We start from the raw sequence: 21,891 nt of genomic DNA on the forward strand, positions 1-21,891 counted from the left end.
CCATTCCACTATAAAAGCTTTTTCTTGCCTCTTTTATGTGAGAAAATATACCCTATTCTACCTCACCCTTTCTCCATCTCCCAGTACAATCCCCTTTCACCCCTTAATTTTATTTTTTAGGTATCATCCCTTCATATTCAACTCACCCTGTGCCCTCTACCTATCTATCTACCTATCTATATTTATTTGTATTTATATTTATATATATATTTATATTCTCTCCAACTACCCTAACACTGAGAAAGGTCTCATGAGTTACATATATCATCTTTCCACGTAGGAATGTAAACAGCTCAACTTTAATAAGTCCCTTATACTCTTTCGTATTTACCTTTTCATGCTTCTCTTGAGTCTTTGAAAGTCAAAGTCAAATTTGAATGTCAAATTTTCTACTCAGCTCTGGTCTTTTCATCAAGAATGCTTGAAAGTCCTCTATTTCACTGAATGTTAATTTTTCCCCTTCATTGATTACACTCAGTTTTGCTGGGTAGATGATTCTTGGTTTTAATTCTACCTCCTCTGACCTCTGGAATATCATATTCCAAGCCCCCCAATTCCTTAATGTGTAGCAGCTTCTAGCTGCTAAATCTTGTGTTATCCTGACTGTGTTTCTACAATACTTGAATTGTTTCTTTCTGACTGCTTGCAATATTTTCTCCTTGACCTAGGAACTCTGGAATTTGGCTATAATATTCCTGGGAGTTTTCCTTTGGTAATCTCTTTCAGGAGGTAATCGATGGATTCTTTCCATTTCTATTTTACCCTCTGGTTCTAGAATATCAGGGCAGTTTTCCTTGATAATTTCTTGAAAGATGATGTCTAGGCTCTTTTTTTTAATCTGGCTTTCAAGTAGCCCAACAATTTTTAAATTATCTCTCCTGGATCTATTTCCAGGTCAGTTGTTTTTCCAAGGAGATACTTCACATTGTCTTCTATTTTTTCATTCTTTTGGTTTTGTTTATAATTTCTTGATTTCTCATAGAGTCATTAGTTTCCAATTGCTCTATTCTAATTTTCAAGGAATTGTTTTCTTCAGTGAGCTTTTGGACTTCCTTTTCCATTTGGCCACTTCTGCTTTTTAAGGCATTCTTCTCCCCTTTGGCTTTTTGGACCTCTTCTGCCATTTGGTCTAGTCTATTTTTTATGGTGTTATTTTTTGGGGTCTCCTTTAGCAAGCTGTTGACTTGTTCTTCATGATTTTCTTGCATCACTCTCATTTCTCTTCCTAGTTTTTCCTCTACTTCTCTGACCTGCTTTTCAAAATCCTTTTTGAGCTCTTCCATGGCCTGAGACCAATTCATATTTTTCTTGGAGGCTTTGGATGTAGGAACTTTGACTTTGTTGTCTGTTTTCCCAGCCAATTATTTGACTTTTTAACTCTTTGTTAAGGTAGGGCTCTGCTTCCAGTGTGGAGGGTGTACTGTCCCAAGCTTCAGAGGTTTTGTGCAACTGTTTTCAGCGATACTTCTAGGGACCTGTAAAGTTTCAGTTCTTCCAAGGTGGTATGATCAAAAGAGAGGTGTTTACTCCTTTCCTGGCCTGTGCTCTGGTCTGTGAGTGACCACAAGCACTCTTTTCTACCTTGGAACTGGGAAGAAGATTCCTTCTCCCCCACTGCCCCAAGCTCTGCTGTGCCCATGCTCCTCCTCACCCCAGGACTGTCACCCAGACCCAAGTAAGGGCAAAGCAAGAGAATCCTGCCTCAGTGTTAGCAAAGAGATCCCTGTAATCTCCTTCTGATCAGTTGCTGTTGCCACTGTGCTGGGACCTGGGCTGGCCTGTGCTCCTCTCTCACTACTGACCTTCTAAGTTGTCTTCAGTATTTGTGGGTTGAGAAGTCTGGAAACCGCCCCAGCTGCCAGTGATTCAGTCCCCTGAGGCCTGTTCTGGGTTTGCTGAGGCCCAGTCTGTGCCTGCCCTGGTCTATGCTCCTCTCCCAGCCAGCTGCAACAGACCTTACTTGTCAACCATCCAGGTTGTCTTGGGCTGAAAATTTATTTCACTCTGTCTTTTTGTGGGTTCTGCTGCTCTAGAATTGGTTTAGAGTCATTTTTATATGTATTTGGAGGGGTTGGGGGGAGAGCTCAAGTGACTCCTTGCTTTTACTCTGCCATTTTCTCCAACAACCTTTTGTAAGTGTACCTATTTTCTCACATTCCCTCCAACATTGTCATTTCTGATAAGTGTGAAGTGGTACCTCAGAGCTGTTTTAAATTGCATTTCTCTAATCAATAATGATTTTAGAGCATTTTTGCATATGACTGTAGATAGCTTTGATTTTTTTTTTAAAACTTCCTGTTCATATCCTTTGACCATTTATTAATTGAGGAATGACACTTATTTTTATAAATTTGACTCAGTTGCATATGTTTTTGAGAAATAAGGCCTTTATCAGAGAAATTTGTTGTAAAAACTTTTTATATTACATCGTTGTCTAGGTACCTTTTAGCAAAATGTAGTTTTCCTGGTTGTCTCTTTTAATTAGGTCTGTTTTTTGCTTTTGCTTTGTCTGAGTTCATGATTGCTACTCCTGCCTTTTTTACTTTACTTGATGTGTAATAGATTTTGCTACAGGCCCTTATTTTGACTCTGTGTATGTCTTTCTGTTTCAAGTGTATCTCTTATAAAACAACATAGATTCTGGTTTCTAATCCATTTTGCTATTCGCTTCTGTTTTATGGGTGAGCTCATTCCATTGACAATCATAGTTATTACTAACTGTGTATTTCCCTCCATCCTGTTTTCTTCTTTTTATCCTTCTCTCTCACTGTCCTTTTATCCTGTTCCTCCTCAAAATTCTATTTTGCTTTTGATCACTGCCTCCCTTCATCACTCTCTTTTTTATCATATTTCACGCCCCCAATCTCTTTCCTCCTACCCCTTATCTTTTCTTATTGGGTGAGATTTCTATACACAACTGAGTGTGTATAAATATTCTTCCCTCTTTGAGTGAAAGAAATTGAACTAATTTTGAGCATTACCCACCACTACCCCCCCCACTTCATTTTTCCCCTCTGCTGTAAAAGTTTTGCCTTTAGTGTTTCTTTTATGTAAGAAAATTCTTTCCGTTCTACCTCTCTCTTCCTCCTTCTTTCAGCACATCCCTCTTTCTCATTGCTTCATTTTTTTTGGAGATCATCCCAACATAATCAACTTGCATCTATGTCCTCTGTCTCTATAAACTCCTTCTAACTGCCCTAATTATGATAAAGGAATATATATAGGAATATAAACTTTATTGAATTCCTTATGATTTCTCTTTCATGTTTACTTTTTTATGCTTCTCTTGAATCTTGTGTTTAAATGTCAGATTTTCTGTTTGGCTCTGGTCTCTTCATCAGTAATTCTTGAAGTCTTCTATTTTATTATATTTCCCTTTTTCCCTGAAGGATTATGCTCAGTTTTGTTGGCTAGGTAGTTCTTGGTTGTAATCCTAGCTCCTTTGCCTTCTGCAATAACTTATTCCAAGCCCTCTACTCCTTTAATGTGGAAGCTGCTAAATCTTTTGTGATCCTGACTGTGGCTCCTTAATATTTGAATTGTTTCTTTCTGGCTGCTTGCATTATTTTCTCCTTGATCTGGCAGCTCTGGAATTTGTCTTATAATATTCCTGGGAGTTTTCATTTTGGGATTTCTTTCAAGAGGGTATTGTTGGATTCTTTTACTTTCTATTTTCCTCTCTGGATCTAAGATATCAGGGCAGTTTTCCTTGATAATTTATTGAAATGTTATGTCTAGGCTCTTTTTCATTTTCATCATGGCTTTCAGGTAGTCCAATAATTCTTGAACTATCTCTCCTTCATCTGTTTTCCAGGTCATTTGTTTTTCTGATTAGGTAGTTCACATTTTCTTCTATTTTTCATTCTTTTGACTTTGTTTTATTATTTCTTGATTTCTCATGGAGTCATTTGCTTCTGCTTGTTTGCCCAATTCTAATTTTCAAGGAAATTTTTTCTTTAGTGACCTTTTGTTTCTCTTTTTCCATTTTGTCAGTTCTGCTTTTTAAAGAGTTCTTTTTTTCAGTGAATTTTTGTGCCTCTTTTACCATTACGCCAATTCTATTTTTTAAGGTGTTGTTTTCTTCAATATTTTTTGTGCTTCTTTCACCAAGGTGTTAATTCTCCTTTCATATATATATACATCTACATCTATATATAATCCTTTCATATATATATATATATAATATATACACACACACACACAGTCTACAAGGTCAGTATATACATACATACATATACATATTTGCATGTGTATATGTATGTATGTATGTCTGTATATTCTGACCTTGTAGATTGTCTTAGTCTGGGAAAATGTCTCATCCTGACCTTTTGTTGACTCTGCCACTCCAAAATTTGATTTGAGGTGTTATTTTAATCTTTTGAGGGAATGTTGGGAGACTTCAGCTGGTTGTTACCTCTAATTTATATATATATATATGTGTGTGTGTGTGTGTGTGTGTGTGTGTATGTTGCATCACTCTCATTTCTTCCCCCAATTTTTCCTTTAGCAGTCTCATATCTTTCTTTAACTCTTCTAGGAATTCTTGTTGGGCTTGGGTCCAATTAGCATTTTTTTTTTTTGAGGCTCTGTAGCAGTTTTCACATTGTTGTTTTCTTCTGAGTTTATGTCTTAGTTTTCCCTGCCATGGTGGTAATTTTTTATGGTCAAGTTCTTTTTGGTTTTTCGCTTATTTTCCAGTGCATTTCTTGCCTTTCTGTTAAAGTCAGGCTCTGCTCACTAGAGGGTGGGGATACATTGTGCCAAACTTCAAGCTTTATCCTGCTGTTTTCAAAGCTAGTTCTGGGTGTCTGCTTCCAAGTAGTGCTTCCAAGGTAGAGAGATCAGGGAGAGGTGCAATCACTGTTCTCCTGGTCTGTGATCTGGTGTTTACTCAGGAAGGTTTCCTGTTCCTCTATATCCTGTAAGTGCTAAAACTCTTCTTGGTCTTGGAACTATGACCAAGGCCTCTGCTCCCTTATGACTAGCCACAAGCAGTCCTCTCCACCTGGGAACTGCAACATATAGCAATAGAGTTGACAATCAGTGGTGATTGCACCCAGTGTCAGGAAAGGGTCCCCTGTAATCTCTTTTTCACCAGTTGTCCGACCCCCTTACAGTTTTTTGTGTGGTGATCTCCGGAAGCTGCTACTGCAGCTAATATTTTGACTGCTTCCAAGGCTCTGGTGTCACCGAGCTATCCTGCTGACCTTGTAGATTGTCTTAGTCTGGAAAAATGTCTCATCCTGACCTTTTGTTGACTCTGCCACTCCAAAATTTGATTTGAGGTGTTATTTTAATCTTTGGAGGGAATGTTGGGAGAATTCAGCTGGTTGTTGCCTCTAATCCACCATCTTAGATCCACCAGCCTCAGCTTCTGAGAAATCATAGAAAGATAGGGAAGGTTTTCTGGATAGAGGTCAACATTGTGCCTGTATCTAGGGAAAAGCCAAACTGTTAATTCTGGGAATTATTCAAGATAATAGTTCAATTTTTCAATCTGTCAGTTTAATTTCTATAGATGTAAAACAAAGGAAGAATATTCTCAAATTAGATATCTCAACACCTCAAAGTTAATATCCACTTTTCTCATCTGTAAAATAGAGATAATAATGCCAGTAGTACAATAGTAGTTTCTTCACATATTCATTCCTTTATCCAGTTAGCATTTGTTAAGCAGCTGCTATGTAAGAGGTTCAGCAAGTACTCAAATGAGTCAGTATATGTAAAATGCTTTGAACGTTTCAAAGTAGCCTGTAAATGTCAGTTATTTTTTATGATTAGTGTTTAACTTTTCCAATTTATGAACACATTTTTATTTATCTTTCCTAAAGAACTTAAAAGGGATGATTTACCAATGTTATTTTGGACTTTGAATACCCGGTGCTGGTCATCTCTCCTAAAACTCACATTTGATGTTCTAATTAGCCCATGCTCAAAAAAATTATCAATTATGTTTTAATGAAAGCATTAAACAAAAACCTAAAATGATAGGTGTTAGACTACCTGTCGATTGATCTATCTTTAAAATCTTTCCCACTTGTGCTAAGACTCTATGTTTATATGAAATATGAGAATAGAACCAACAGGGCATTTAAAATGATTGTTACATCTCATGTAGGTGACAGTGATCTACTTTAAAAAATCAATAATCAATTGACAAGCATTTCTTAAGCATTTACCATATGCCAGGCTCTGTGCTAAGTGCTGGGCATACAAAGAAAGGCAAAAACACAAAAATTGCTGCTGGATACAAGCCCTACAAGTGGTGAGCTCCCCTGGTAGAGGCCCTATACAGAGTAGATGCTTAATAAATGTTGATGTTTATGAACATAAGAGCCACAGATGGAAGGCCCTTCAGATATCATTTAGACCAACCCCCTCATTTTACAGAGAAGAAAACTGAGCAAAAGAAAAATTAGTAAGTCACCTGAAATTCATAGAATCTTAGGTCTAGAGCTGCAAGGGACTTCAAAAGCGATCGAGGCTAACCTCTTCCCTCCTCATTTTCCAGGCCTAGGAAGCTTTAATGACTTTTGTCTAAGGACCCACAGGTAGTAAACACTGGAGGCAGAATTTGAACTCACGTCCTCTCACTTTGTAGCCAGTGGTAACCTTTCCATTGTACCATACCATCTCTAGACCCTAATCACTTAGTTATACATGTGTATATCATGGGAGAATAAAACTATGTGATGAAAGAGAACTGTTAAAATGTCCAACAAGCAAGACATGCTCTGGCCTCTCCAATCCTAAAAAGACTTCCTTTGACTTTTCTATTCCACTTAGCTTCAGCCCCATTCTCCCCTTCACTACTAAATTGTGTGATAAAAGCTGTTTAACCCAATGCCTTCACTTCCTGAGCCCTCTTATCAGTAACACATTTTCTCCTTAGACCTCACATGATGCTGTTTTTCTACATTTGTAAGGCTCTTGATATCAATCAGTAATCAGTAAATACTTATTAAGTGCCTGCTATGTGCCATGCACAGTGCTAACCACTGGAGATACAAAAATAGGCAAAAGACAGTCCCTGCCCTCTTGGAGCTTACAGTCTGTTGGAGGAGACAACATGAAAACAAATATATACAATTAAACTATATACATGATAATTAGGAGACAGTTAACAGAGGCAAGGCACTAGAATTAAAAGGGTTGGGGGAAGGCTGCCAGTAAAAGCTGGAGTTTTAGTTGAGACTTAAAGGAAACCAGGAAAATCAATAGGTGGAGAGAGGAGGGAGAGCATTTGGGGAAGGGAAATGATTTCAGTTGGAAGATAGCCAGGAAGCCAGTGTCTATGAATTGGGGAGTACATGGTCATGGAGTAAGGTATGAGAAGACTGTTAAGATAGAGAGGGTTGGTTTGTGAAGGGCTTTGAATGCCACACACAGAGCATTTTGTGTTTGATCCTGCTGGCAGTAGGGAGCCACCAGAGTTCATTTTGTATTTTAATTAACTACACTTTCTGAAGCTAGACCGTCTTTATAAACTCAGAATCTCCCAAAGCCCAGTGCTCTGCACACAGTAGGGCACTCAGTAAATGGCTTGTTGATTTGGATTGAATTGAAGTTGATGCCGTGCTTGGGTTTTGTTGTTTGTTGTTCAGTCATCTCCAACTCTTAGTGACCTCATATGGGGTTTTCTTGACAAAGATGCTGGAGTAGTTTGCCATTTCCTTCTCCAGTGGGTTAAGACAAACAGAGGTTAAGTGACTTGCCCATGGTCACATGGCTAGTGAGTGTGTGAGGCCGGATTTGAACTTCGGTCTGACTCTAGGCCCAGTGTTCTATCCAGTGAGCCATCTAGCTGCCTCATGCTGGGTATTACTTATTACTTATTTGTATTTGAGGAATTCAGACATCTATGTTGTGAGTTGTGAGTTGTTTTTTTTTTTTTTTTTTGCAAATGTAGAAATTCAGTTGACTGCTTGAAGAAATAAAGTTAGTTTGAATATTTCTCAGAATCATCAATTTTGCTTTTCTTAAACCCTTGAATTTTTTAATTTAAAAAATTAAAATTTTTTTTAAAATTTTGCTGACTGTGAGCTCTCAGAGATTGGTAATTCCTGTTCATATAGAACTTTGTCCAGCGGACTTTCCCGCTGTCACTGAGTTGCTGTCTAAATTAATTTACATTTATGACAAGGCAGAAAACTGGGCTTTTGTGCAATTTGAGGCTTGGCTTGTCAGTATTTCACTATGGACTCTGTGTTCTCTCTCAATGCATATTGTTTTCTTTCTAAGAATTTATAATCCCTTCATGGTTTTGCCTAGCTGCTCCATTCTTAAAGCTTTCCAAGGAGAAAATGATATTACAAACCTTGTGACTGTTTCTTCACAGTAGCAAGAGAAGTTAGACAAATATTTGTTTCAGTTGGTAGAGAAGTAGTGATCTTTATGGAATGCCTACATAGGCTCACTACATGGGCCCTTTTAGCACTGGCCCTGCATCATCTTCACACCAATAGGAGAATCTGATGAAGTGTGCGGTAGAAAGCAGGCTTTCAAGTGGGGTATTTTATTGAAGGAGGATGTGGCAGTAAAATACATGTGAGTGGACATGGAAGCCTGGAATAGCTGAAATGGAGATCAAGAAGAATAAAGATGAATGAAGAAAAGAAAGGTTGCTCTTTTGAGCCTCCGTGTAATTTAATTCTTTAATGGGTCTGTGAAATCCTTGAAATGGGTACTTCCTCCCATAGTCAAGATCGTAGCTTATCCTTTGCAAGTCATGTCCATGTTTTCACATGGATCTTCAACAGAGAGTTCTCTCAAAATGGGTGGCCTGACTCTAGGCCTTTTGACATTTCCTGAGTGTGGTGGAGCATATGTGATCCCTCTTGAGGGATGAATGACCTTTCTCTGTCTTCAGTCACATGTCTCATTAATGATATCTTTTACCCCTCTTCTGGTACTTGGTTCTTTGTTGGTAATGGGCTGTAGCCTACTTAGACCCACCATTCTCCATTATCCTTTTACTTATCCACAGTTTTAATTCTAAAAAGACCATAGTGTGTTATGATTCATACATATATAGCAGCACCAGAACACCGATGGTGTTAAAAAAAATTAGGGCTTTAGTTTAATTAAAATTAGTCATTAAAATGACACACACAATATCGCAGATACAATCCAGCTTTCTTTCTTCTTTCTATTCAGTTCTCGGCCCAGATAATTGTCAAGCTGTGGTATGTATCCAAATTATATGGACCATTCATAAATACTAGGGGAATTGCATGTGTGTTCATTGTTTGGGGCTAGGGGACAGGATAGCTCACCTCCCTTTATCTGACTTCCAAATAATAGAAGAAATGTTAAAAAGGAAAAAGACTGACCAGTAATTTAAAGAGAGGCTGAGTTGATACTTATCAGATGGAACCCCCAGTATTCTGTTCAACAAATGTTGAATGGATGGTGGGATTATGAGTTTAGCAGTCCTTTAATGTTTTCGGTACCTTTGGCCTACTTGGTGCTGTAGCTAATCTGATCTATTCCTGATACCTTGAATGTCCTAATCCATACTCTTACCTGTTGAATTTCTACCAACTCATGTGCCATCTCTTCTGTGACACCTTTCTTGGTCCTCTTGGTTAGTAAGATTTTCCCTCTAGGGTCTCACACAGAGCTTTAATATATTTATTGTGGAACATGTGTCATAATATTATGTCTTCATCCTGATGCAGGATAAGGAACTACGGTTTGGTGGCAGGGGTCTAACAGCAATTCTGCCATTTTGGCAAGTTACTTAACCTCTGGGCTGCCATATCAACCTCTTTAAAATGAGGAGATTGGACTAGGTGACTTCTGGGGTTCTCTCTTGTTTTAAATTTATGATCTTATTACCTATGTCTTTTCTAGACTATAAAGTCAGTGAAGGTAGGGCTTTCTCTAAGCTTTTTATCATTACCCTAGAGGCTTAAAAAATTGAAGTCATAAAAATGTGTGAGATTAAATACTTCTCATTTAAGTCTGTTCTTTTGGGGTTGGTGGAGGAGGAGATGAAATCACACTTGGATTCCTGATATGCCCAAAGGTTTTTTCTGGTTCTCAGGGCTGGATTTGGAATTAAAAGAGTCTGAATTCCAGCTCTGCTCTCTGAGATGCTGTGCTCTATGAGACTCTATGAGACCTCTCTAGAGACTTTAGTTTTTCAAATGTAAAATGAAGTGGAAGACCTTCAAGTTCCTTTTCAGTTCTAAATCTGTGATCTTATGATCTGAAAGAACAGTTAGATCCTAGAAGCCACTGGATTATGGCTATGATATTTTATGTAGTTAGAGACTTGTCTGCTTTCTGCTTTAGAACTTTCTGTGCAACAATTATGTGCATACTTTGAGGAGAGTAATTCTCATTTCAAACCTGTTTTGCTGGCTATTAAAGAATCAATACTTAAGTAGAATTCTCTCATTTTTATCTTCTTTCATTATAGTATACTAATAATGAATAGCCAATAGATTTCCCTTTGTACAAAAAAACACCTTTTCAGAAGCAGTTAGGTAGTATAATGGATAGAGCCTGGAGTCAGGAAGACCTGACTCCAGCCTCAAACACTCCTCTAGCTGAGTGACTCTGGGCAAATCATGTCACCTCTGTCTGCCTTAGTTTCCTTTTCTGTAAAATGGGGATAATACTACTGCTACCTCCCATGGTTGTTGTGGAGACAAAATGAGATGATATCTGTAAATCGTTATATCCTTGCTATTATTATTAGCTCTACAAATTTTCCCTTTTCCTACCTTCTTTTGTGTGTTGTCTCCATCTTTAGATTATAAGCTCCTTGAGGATAGGGATTACCTTTTTTTTTTTAAATTAATTGTATCCCCAGCACTTGGCACAGGTACCTGGCACAGAATAGGTGCTTAATAAATGTTGATTGGATTGGATTACAACCAAACTCTCCTTCAGTAACCCTGGAAAACCAAGGTGAATCCAGACGGTATTTTGTGTTTATGTAGCTGGAAATATCACCTCAGTTAAAAATCAGCACTTTAAAATTAAATTATATCAAAGGAATTTAGAACTGGAAGTCCAGCCCCTCCATCTTCTAGATAAGAGTGCTGAGCCCCAGAGAAGTGAAATAACTTGCTTAAGGTCATGAAGTAAGTGGAAAAAATCTGATTTTGATGCCAGGTCCTATTACTCCAAATTCAGCCATATTCTACCATCTTTTCTCAGTTCTATCATATTGCATCGTTCTGAATAAAGGCCACCTCCTTAAAGTGAGATTCAAGATCCCTATGAAAGGAAGAACGTATAGTGCAGGAATCCAATGAAAAGTAGCACTGATTATAGGCCACATTCCATGTTTATATGTGCTAGATTGGGGGAAATGAGGTTTATGTTCAGGCCAAGATGGTATTTCCCCCCCACAGTCATTACCACAGTAAACTAGATATATTTGGGGGGAGAAAATCTCAATTTTCTTTCACTAGTCGATTCATGAACTCTTGCCTTCTGTCACGGAGTGGTAGGCAATGCTTGAAGGAACTTGGAATGAAAGAGGCTGCCTTGCATGTGAATCTGAGCACTGGGATTTGGAGGGTATAATGCAGATTGACAATGAAGCATATTTTATTTACTGGTAAGAATCCTTGATGGATCATCAGACTCATTCTGACAGATCTTGCAGCGCATCAGCCTCCCACTAATGGGACTTACTGAGGCTAGGACTTATTTGTAATTCAGAACATTTGTTTTAAAATATTTGTGTGGGTATAGGTTTCCTATGCATATCTTAAAAAACATTATTTAAAGATTTTAGTGCTTATCACAGAAAAATACATTCATGAATGTTTTATGGAATAGTAGCATTGGTGGCATAACAGATAGAGAGGATGAGGGGCCTTGGTGTCAGGACGATTTGTGTTTCAATCCTGACTCTGACACCTACTAGCTTCATGACCTTGGGCAAGTCACTGAATTTCTGTGGGGCATATGAAAGATGGCACTAGCAGCTATTTGTTTTTGTCAAGAACAGGACAGGAAATAAAGAAATGAGTTGTTATATTACAGCATGAGAATTTCCTAGGAGTATGAATTGTTTGAGAGAAGCAAGGTGACATAGGAGGTAAAGTCCATGGAATTACAAAAACCTGTGTTCAAGTCCTGTTTCTGATACATACCATTAGATTTGGCAATTAAGAGATTACTGGTGACTCTGGAAGGAACAATTTCAGTTGCCAGACTGCCTAGAGAGTTGAGAAGAAAGTGAGAGGAAAGGATATGGAGGTATCAGTTGTAGAAGGCCTCTCAAAGAGTTTAGCCAAGCAAAGGAGAAGTGAGATAAGATGATTGCTAACATTGGAGGATGGATCAAGTTAGAGTTTTTTGAAGGTAGGGGAGATATGGGCATGTTTGTAGGCAGTAGGATAGGACATAGTAGACAGAGAGACATTGCAGATAAGTGAGAGAGAGGTAATGATAGTAGGGGAAATTTGCTGGACAAGATGCCCTGGAATGGGATCCCCAGGGCAGGTAGAGACCAATCACTTAATCCTTCAGTGCCCCAGGCAGTTCTCCAACAAGATAAAGAAACACTTCTTTAAGCTGTAACTGGAGTGAGTTTCCACAGGGAGAATTCATTACATAAATGAATCTAGGTTAGGACCAAAAAAACTCCTAAGCATATATTATCGAGCCATTCCACACTCAGTTCACACATATCTTCCTATGATTCTCTTTATTATTCCTATAGATAATTTCTTATGGCACAAAACATTTCCGTTATGTTAACAAACCACAACATAGTTGTTTCCAAGTCTGATACTTTCTTGGATATGTTAGAGAAGGGATACTCATTTCTTGTATGATAAAACTAAGTGATTTCCACCTTGGAGATTCTGTGATCCTATAGAAATGAGATGGGTTTATTGTCATAACTTTTTAAAAAATTAGTAATGTAACTAGTATTTATTTAAGCCCTTCTCTATTAGAAAATCTTATAAATCGAGAATGTCTGATACACCAAACTTTTTTTTATGATCATTACCAAGAACTTAAGCAACTTTGTAAAACCTGAATGAATATTAAATTCTCTTTACAACTCAAATATTTCTCTTTCAATCTTGAGACTAAGAATTTTGACTAGTGCTGGCTGGGTAAATGACAGCTGCAGACCAGTGGGTAAGCTGCAGAGTGGTAGGGTTCTCCTCCTCCCTCCCACCCTTTCTCAGAGTTTTTTTTTTCCTCCCTCTGCTTTTAAGCCTTCCTTTCATGTGTAGCCAAGTGAAAGACTCAGAGTGAAATATAAACTCTGGCTCAGCAGATCTTGGGGCCTGGAGGCTGATGAGAGAGTTTAGAGGGCAGAAAACAGCCTGGGAAGACAGCCTGCAGGCACAGGGCAGTAGGGCCCCAAGGCAGGCTTTGCTCTCAGATCTTCTGGTGGAGAAGATGACTGTGAAGATAGTGCCCTGGTGGGCTGTGATATATAATGCCCCCAAGAATGGTGAGGGGGGTGCTATCCAAACCAAGGGTTGAAGGACAAGGCATTTGTTTTATTGCTCTTCAGAGTGGGCTCACCATTCATCTTTAATCATTGTCTGTCCCAGTTCGAATAAGGACTTCCTCCCCCTGAATTTTGTTGGTTTTTTTTTTTTTTTTAATTATAGAACAGAATCCATTTTATTTAATGTGGGAAGTGTTCCTTTGAGATCCTTGACAGAATCTGGCTTCTTGGATTCTGACTCTTAGGATTTAATTGCAAAAGGAACATTGTGGGAAAATGAAGCCAGATGTTTGAGCATGGATTCACTTTCTGTGACCTCTATGATCTACTGTATGTTTCAGAATTGATTTTTGCAATGCCCTCAATTGACTAGCCAGCATTAATTACCAAGTAGGTGATAGTCACTAGAAGAACATGAACCCAGGCCAAGGAGAACCCTAGTGTTGTTGTAATAGACAATATTGTCCTCTACCGTTAGGACTATCAAGAATACTTAATACATTTTTGGGAAATAGTTCATAATTTATTTTGGAAAAACAGGCCACCAGATTCTGGACATGATTGTGTTCAGGGAATAAGCACTAACAAAATGTCACACCAGTTTGTCGAAGGAAAACCAGGTTGTAGTTCTTTGTAGCCCTGCAGATGTCCTTCAAAGATCACCTCAGTAGGAAAAAGTCCATATGGGGTAGTGGATGGGACTTGGAGTCTGGAAGACCTGGGTTCAAATCTCACTATAGACACTTCGAGTTGTATGACCATTTTAAAAATACTGAGGTAAAAACAAAACAAAACAAAAAAAAGCAAAACTTGCTGTATGTTTTAAAATACTAAATACTTCTAGGAATATTGTCTGAGTTGTGGTGAAGTAAACATTTTCAGGGTGTCATTGTGGCATAAATTCCTTCAGGACAGAACCTCAGCTGTAGTTTCCTCATCTGTTGTGAGACTCAAACCGGAAGGGGGAAAATGCTTAATAAATAATTCAGGAATGTTCTCTCTCTCTCTTTTTCTTTCTCTCTCTCTATATCCCTCCTTCCCCCCACTTCTGCCCTCCCCCCTCTTTTTTCCTGGACGATATCAGTCAGCTTCTACGTGTCAGGCACAGTGCTAAGGGCAGGGGATACAAAAAAAAAAGGACAAAAAACAATCCCTACTTGAAAGAGCTCACAGTCTAATTGGGAGACAACTTGCAAACAAGATATTTAGAAGGAGTACTGTCAGAGGGAAGACACTGAGATTAATGTTTCTTGCAGAAGTTGGAACTTTAGCTGAGATATGGTAGAAGCCAGGGAAGTGGGGAGGTGAAGATGGGAAGGGAGAGTACCAGTCATGGAGAATAGCCAGGGAAAATGCTTGGATTTCAGAGAGGGAGTGTCATGTGTCAAGAACAATAAAGAGGCCATTGTCACTGAATTGCAGAGTTTTCTTTGCTGTCGAGCTCTGCCAGTGACCGCTGGCAGTTACTACACAGTTCATAGTCTTTACTCCTTTTGAATCGTGTCTGAGAAGTTTAATATAAGTTTTTGCGTAAAGTAGGCTAGACATAACCAATTAGGATGGAGAAAGATTGGGGGAACTGACCATCAGGTTGGACAAAATTATTTGTTACTAGGTTTGTGAAAGATTTTAATTTAATTTTCTTTTTTCTTTTTTCTTTTTTTTGGAGGGGCAATGCAATCACTTTATTGTTTTTTTATTAATTTTTTTATTAATTTAATAATGAATTATCAACAATCACTTCCATAAGCTTTTGTGTTTTAAATTTTTCTCGCCCTCCCTTCCCACCTCCCTCCACTAGACGGCACGCAATCTGATATAGCCTATACATACACATTCCTATTAAACATATTTTCACATTAGTGATGTTGTAAGTAAGAATTAGAACCAATAGGGGGAACCACCAGAAAGAGTGAAAAAAACACAACAGAAGGAAAAAAAATAGCAAATAGTATGCTTCAATCTGCATTCAAACTCCATAGTTCATTCTTCTTTGTGGATAGCATTTTCCATCATGAGATCTTTGGAGATGTCTTAGATCCTTGTATTGCTGAGAAGGGTTAAGTCTATCAGTATTAGTTATCGCACAATGTGGCTGTTACTGTACAACGTTCTTTTGGTTCTGCTCACTTCACTCAGCGTCAGACATACAAGTCTTTCCAGGTTTTTCTCAAGTCAGCCTGTTCATCATTTCTTAGAGCACAATAGTATTCCATTACATTCATATACTACAACTTGTTCAGCCATTCCCCAGTTGATGGACATCCCCTCAATTTCCAGTTCTTTGCCACCACAAAAAGAGCTGCTATAAATATTTTTGTACATGTGGGTCCTTTTCCCATTTCTGTCTCTTTGGGATACAGCCCTAAAAGTGCTATTGCTGGGTCAAAGGGTATGCTCATTTTTATAGCACTTTGGGCATAGTTCCAAATTGCTCTCCAAAATGGTTGGATCATTTCACAACTCCACCAACAATGCATTAGAGTCCCAATTTTCCCACATCTTCTCCAACATTTATCATTTTCCTGTTTTGTCATGTTAGCCAATCTGATAGGTATGATGTGGTACGTCAGAGGTGTTTTGATTTGCAGTTCTCTAATCAATCGTGGTTTAGAGTATTTTTTCATATGACTATAGATAGTTATAATTTATTCATTTGAAAACTGCCTGTTCATATCCTTTGACTGTTTATCAATTAGGAAATGACTTATATTCTTATAGATTTGACTCAGTTCTCTATATACTTTAGAATTGAGGCACGGCCTTACTTTTTAAAATACTGTTGGTGAGTATTTATATTTTCAGATCTTTTTTTTTTCTCTCTCAGTGTTCTAGCATTAAAAACTCAGTCATGTTTTTCTTTCCTTTTAAGGGTGTACCTCAGTTACCATGTGCCAAAGCATTATACAACTATGAGGGAAAAGAGCCAGGAGATCTTAACTTCACCAAGGGCGACATCATCATTCTACGTCGACAGGTGGATGAAAATTGGTATCATGGAGAAGTCAACGGGATTCATGGATTTTTTCCCACTAATTTTGTGCAGATTATTAAACCTTTACCTCAGCCCCCGCCTCAGTGCAAAGCACTTTATGATTTTGAAGTGAGAGACAAGGAAGCTGACAAAGACTGTCTACCATTTGCAAAGGTAAACTTTCTCAGTTGGATACTTCTTTTTGTTCATTTGTTTGTTTGTTGAGGCAAATATGGTTAAGTGAGTTGCCTAGGGTCACATAGCTAGTAAATATCTGAGGGTGGATTTGAACTCAGGTCCCCTGACTCCAGGGCAGGTGCCACCTGGCTGCCCTTGGACATTTCTTTTTTTTTTTTAGTACGTTGTTGTTGCTTTGTGTTTTTAAACTACAGTCATTTACTCTTAAACCATTGAACCTTGTAACTCATCCCCCATCTACCTACCCCCCAAAGAAAAAAAGACATTTAAGCAAAACTAATAGATATCACTGTTATGTTTCTCAGGGTATACACCATTCCACATCCATAGTCTTCCACCTTTCAGTTGGGATGTTGGAGGTGGGTTTTATCATCAGTTAATTAGAGTTCATCAGAGTTCAACTGCCTTTCACGGTTGTTCTATTTCCTTCCTATTTGGTTGACAGGGTATGACTGAATGGGATAGATTCATGGCCATTTGTACTTCCTTCTTACTTCCTTGTACTGCCAGTTTTTACAAACCAGTTCCTAACTTTAAATATGATCTTAATTTTTTAAAAATAATCGTCAATAGAGAAGCAGCATGACATAATGAATAGAATTGGCCTCAGAATTTGGAAAACACATCCTAGGCTGTGTCATCCTAAGTAAGACTCTTAACCTCTCAGTGGCCCCAGGCGACTCTAAATTTCAGAATAGTTGACAACCTTCATGGATGAGTTTCCTCATGGGGAATTCCAATGAAATCACATGTGATCCAAAAAAGAGTAATCATCATTTACCAAAAGTAGTTTTGTTCATGGGGCAGCTAGGTGGTGCAGTGGATAGAGCACTGGGTTTGGAATCAGAAAGACTCATTTTCATGAGTTAGAATCCAGCCTCAGACACTTACTAGCTATGTGACCCTGGGCAAGTCACTCAACTCTCTTTGCCTCAGTTTCCTCATCTGTAAAATAAGCTGGAGAAGGAAATAGCAAACCACTCCAGCATCTTGGCCAAGAAAACCCCAACTGGGGTCACAGAAACATTAACTTTTCTTCACAAACTATGAAGTGCCAATTAAAAATAAAATCTTGAGTTTTCTTTTTTTGTTTTTTCATTTATAATCAAAATTATATCTCTCCCCAGCAAAAAAAAAAAAATTCCTAGCACCTTCCCTTAAAGTGTGTATATGTCGTGCCAGGATATGGAAAGTTGAATGAACTAGTGGAATTTCTAAGTTAAAAGTCTGCTTTTGTGATTAAAAGGATTCACGGTACCAGAAAAGTTGTCTATTGAGCTGATAATGCGTAGGCATTTTAAGGTGCATGTTACCTTTGTATGTAAAGTTTGTAAAGCAATAGAAGCATTTAGTTTCATCTAAGAAAAGTTTTCTGTAAGAAAAGTTTGAGAGTCCTTTCCTATCTTTCCAGTTTTTTCATACCTTACTCCTCTTCACATACTCAGTGATCCAGTAACACTTAACTCCTACGTATTTCTCTCATTTTGGACATTTTCACTGGCTTCCACATACCTGCAACCTGCACTTTCCTCAGCTCTGCTACTCTGACTTCTTTCAAACCCTAGCTAAAATCCTACCTTCTACAAGAAACCTTTTCCTCTTTAATGCTGATGCCTTCCCTCTGTGGATTATCTCCAATTTATCCTGTAAATCTTGTTGCTACATAGTAATCTCTCCTTTAGGTTCTGAGCTCCTTTAGAGCTTTTGCCTGTCTTTTGCCCAGCACTTAGCGTACTACCTAGCACATCATAGGTACTTAATAAATGCTTGTTAATTAAGTAACTGGCCAACTAAGATTCTATAAACTAAAGGGGGGGGGAATAGATTGCAACATCCTAGGTATATAATATTGTAGCCAAGCTTCTTCACAAGGAAATTACAGGGGAGCAGTAGTCTTCAGACTGTCAGAAAAATCATTGAGCTAGACAGTATTTGATTGAGGAAAATTGTGCATGCATACAAAGACATACCCATCATTGAGTTTTTATTCATGTAGTCTGAAATTATCAACAGGCACAAAGTAAGCAACAAGTCTTCATTAGAATGTGGAGACATCATCATTTTGATATTCCTACAGGATGATGTCCTGACGGTAATTCGGAGAGTGGATGAAAATTGGGCTGAAGGGATGCTGTCCGACAAAATTGGGATATTCCCTATTTCATATGTTGAGGTAAGTTAAGCTGCAGCAATTTTGAGGAGACCAGTGATGGACCCGAGAAATAGACTTTAATTGTGAAATTTCATTATTGGTCATGGCTTCTCTCCCTCTCCCTCTCCCCTCCCCAAAGAGTGAACTGCACCTTAATCTTATTTTACAGAGGGACTAATTGTGAGACACAGATAAATGATGAGAGTTATGTTAGGTCTCAGGATAAATCTGTAGTAATTCCTGACTCTTGCCTGCCCTATGATTGCTGAACGCTGAAATTTCATATGCTGTTTCCCACCCCACATCCCCAAATTCATTATTTATTTATTAGCATCCTTTTCTTCTTAAATTTTGAGTTCCAAATTCTCTCCCTCCTTCCCACTTTCCCCCCCAATAAGAAGGCAAGCAATATAATATCAATTATATATGTAAAATCATGTAAAACATATTTCCATATATTAGCCATATTACAAAAAAATTTTAAAAATTATATTTCAGTTTGCATCCAGAGTTCATCAGTTCTCTCTCTGGGTAGTTGCCAAGTCTTCAGAATTGATCGTCATTACAGCATTTCTGTTATTGTGTGCAGTGATCACCTGGTTCTTCTTACTTCATTTTGTGTCAATTCATATAGGTTGATTCTTTTTTTTTTTAATTTTTAAAAAAAATTTTTCCCTTCATAATTTCTTACAGCATAATAGTACTCCTTCACATTCATATGCCACAATTTGCTCAGCCATTCTCCTCTAATAAGTGTCTGAGGTTGGATTTGCCCTCAGGACTTAATGATTTAAAGTCAAACGCTACATATACTGTGCTACCTAGCTGCCTCTTTTCCATAAGAAGTTATGATTAAGCCTTTTTCATAAAAATTTTATTTTCAACATTCATTTTTTAAAAAATATTGAGTTCCAAATTTTCTCCCTCCCTTCAGCCCTTCCTCTACCCACTAAGAAGGCAAGAAAATGATATAAATTATATGTGTGAAATAATGTAAGACATATGAATGAACCTTTTAAAAAATATGTGAGGGCCATACTTTCATGGCTCTTTGGGAGTGGTTGTGGAGGTGAGACACAGAAGGCGATCTAGTTCATGCAAAGACAAATGATATCAGTAAAATCTATTTTTAAAAATATGTGAGAGCTCCCTAGTCCTACAGTAGCAGCTCAGTGTGTCTCTTAAAATATCTGTTAAACATTTAGCACAATGCCTGGTATGCAGTAGGTGCTAAATAAATGCCAATTCCCTTTCCCTTTTCCTTTCCCTTTCCCCTCTTAGGGATTTCACTATCATCAGTGCTTCCATCTCTGACTGACCTTAAAGTGTTTCTTCCCACAGAAAGAGGGACTATAATAGAATAGTAGGACCACAGATTTTAGAGCCATAAGGGAATTGAAGAGATCCACTAGTTCAACCTCTGTGTTTTTATGGATAAGAAAACTGAGAGACCAGAGGCAGAGGACCCCTAATATGTGTCATCAGAGGATTTTAGAACTTAAAACAGTTAGGTCCATAGAAATGAACTAGTCCAATGCCTCTGTTTTCAAAATGAGGAAAAGGAGAAGAGAAGTCACTTTCTCACAAGATCATATGGCAAGTAAGTAGGAGAGCTGGGTTTAAACTGAGCTGTATTTTTATTCCCAGAATTTAGCAACAGTGCCCGGTAAACAGTAAGGGCTTAATATTTAAATGCTTTATCTAATCTAATCTTTTTACTGCCCACTACCTGGTCAAATATATGACAACAACTTGCTAATCCTAAATTCTAGGGCTTGAACTATTCTGGGATGCTTATTGATTGATTAAATGACTGATGGTAGAAACTTCAGGAGTATGGCTGGTTTAGAAACCATTATGTGAGCTGGAGCCTCTAGGAGGACTGCAAATTAAAGGCTGTTATGTGTCAGGCCTGGTTCAGGCTGGTTTGATGACTTGGGCTTGGGATTGGAATGAAATTAGACCCTTGTGTGCACTATATGACCTTTAAAACAAGAAAGGTCACTCACTAATGGCATAGAAAGGGTATTTAGGAAAGATACAGTGTTAGTTCATTTGGGTACAGCTTTGCTTATCTCTACATTTGGCACAATGGCATTGTTGAGATTTTCCTGGCCCGAGGAGCACTGACTACTTAACGCCTTGTACTTTTATGCCTTAGTCAACCAGGAAAGTATGTTGACCATTTAATCCTTAGTCCTCTGAGTATGACAGTATTGAGGGTACTTTCATTGTCTTTTTTAGGAAAAACAAGTCTTTATTCATGGACCTTCTTTCCTGTCTGCCATTGATACCAACTAGATAGTAGTAGTAGATATTACTCCTGCCGTAAGGGCTGAATTAAAAGAGGAAGTGTTAAGGGCTAGGCATAGCCCCAAGAACCAAGTTCCTCCAGGATTTACAAGACCAAGACTGGGATTATAGATGGACTGATGGGTGTTTCATAAAGAGAGAGGATGGGATGACTGGAAGCAGCAGTAGCTTACATTGATGAGTAAAGGCTTTTGGATACCTGGAAGAAGGGCAGCAGATGCAGCTGCTATCTCCAGAAAGAAATTGAGAGACTCCCGAGGCCATGTTAGTAGACAGCTGGGGTGTTGTCTGGGTGTAGGTTCAGAAGACCTGTTGGGGGAAATTGGGATGTGAATTGGGAGTGAAGTGAACTTGAATGTGCCTGGGAGGTTTCTTTGAACCCTCACCTGGTAGGTGTGACCAGTCTTTTCCAATAAATCCCTATTACTTGATACCATACTATGACACCTTGGGATTTGCATTTGTTCAAAAGTGATTGATTGCTCAAATTTGACCTTACAAAGTAGCTTCCATGGAATGAAAGTGGGTGCCAAAGGAATTGTCTGTGTTTTTCTTAAACCTAAGGACTGAGAAGTTTTCATAGCCAGTGTTCATCTTACAATTGCATACAAAACATTAACAGTCATGCTCCAAGTATTAGTTTCCAGTTGGATACATCATAATAATCATGCTCCACTGCTAATCATAGATCATTTGATTGGAGGACAAATGACCTCAAGCTTCTTGAATCCTGGATTTTGTAAGCAAGAGACACAGTGATACCATATTCTATCTGTTCCCTAGTGATGTAACCGTGAGCAAATCATTTAACCT

The 21,891-nt window shown here is 38.2% G+C and overlaps 1 protein-coding gene across 1 annotated transcript in view; it reads left to right on the forward strand.

Moving 5' to 3' along the window:
- SH3RF1 (SH3 domain containing ring finger 1) overlaps positions 1-21,891 on the forward strand; it is a 208,861-nt gene that overhangs the window by 116,813 nt on the left and 70,157 nt on the right. Inside the window, exons 3-4 of the mRNA XM_027837607.1 lie at positions 16,314-16,589; positions 18,691-18,786. Of these exons, the coding sequence (XP_027693408.1) occupies positions 16,314-16,589; positions 18,691-18,786 (372 nt within the window). The remainder of the gene's footprint in view (positions 1-16,313; positions 16,590-18,690; positions 18,787-21,891) is intronic.

The sequence above is a fragment of the Vombatus ursinus genome, unplaced genomic scaffold, assembly GCF_900497805.2.
Source record: "Vombatus ursinus unplaced genomic scaffold, bare-nosed wombat genome assembly UNPS02014821.1, whole genome shotgun sequence".
NCBI lineage: Eukaryota > Metazoa > Chordata > Mammalia > Diprotodontia > Vombatidae > Vombatus > Vombatus ursinus.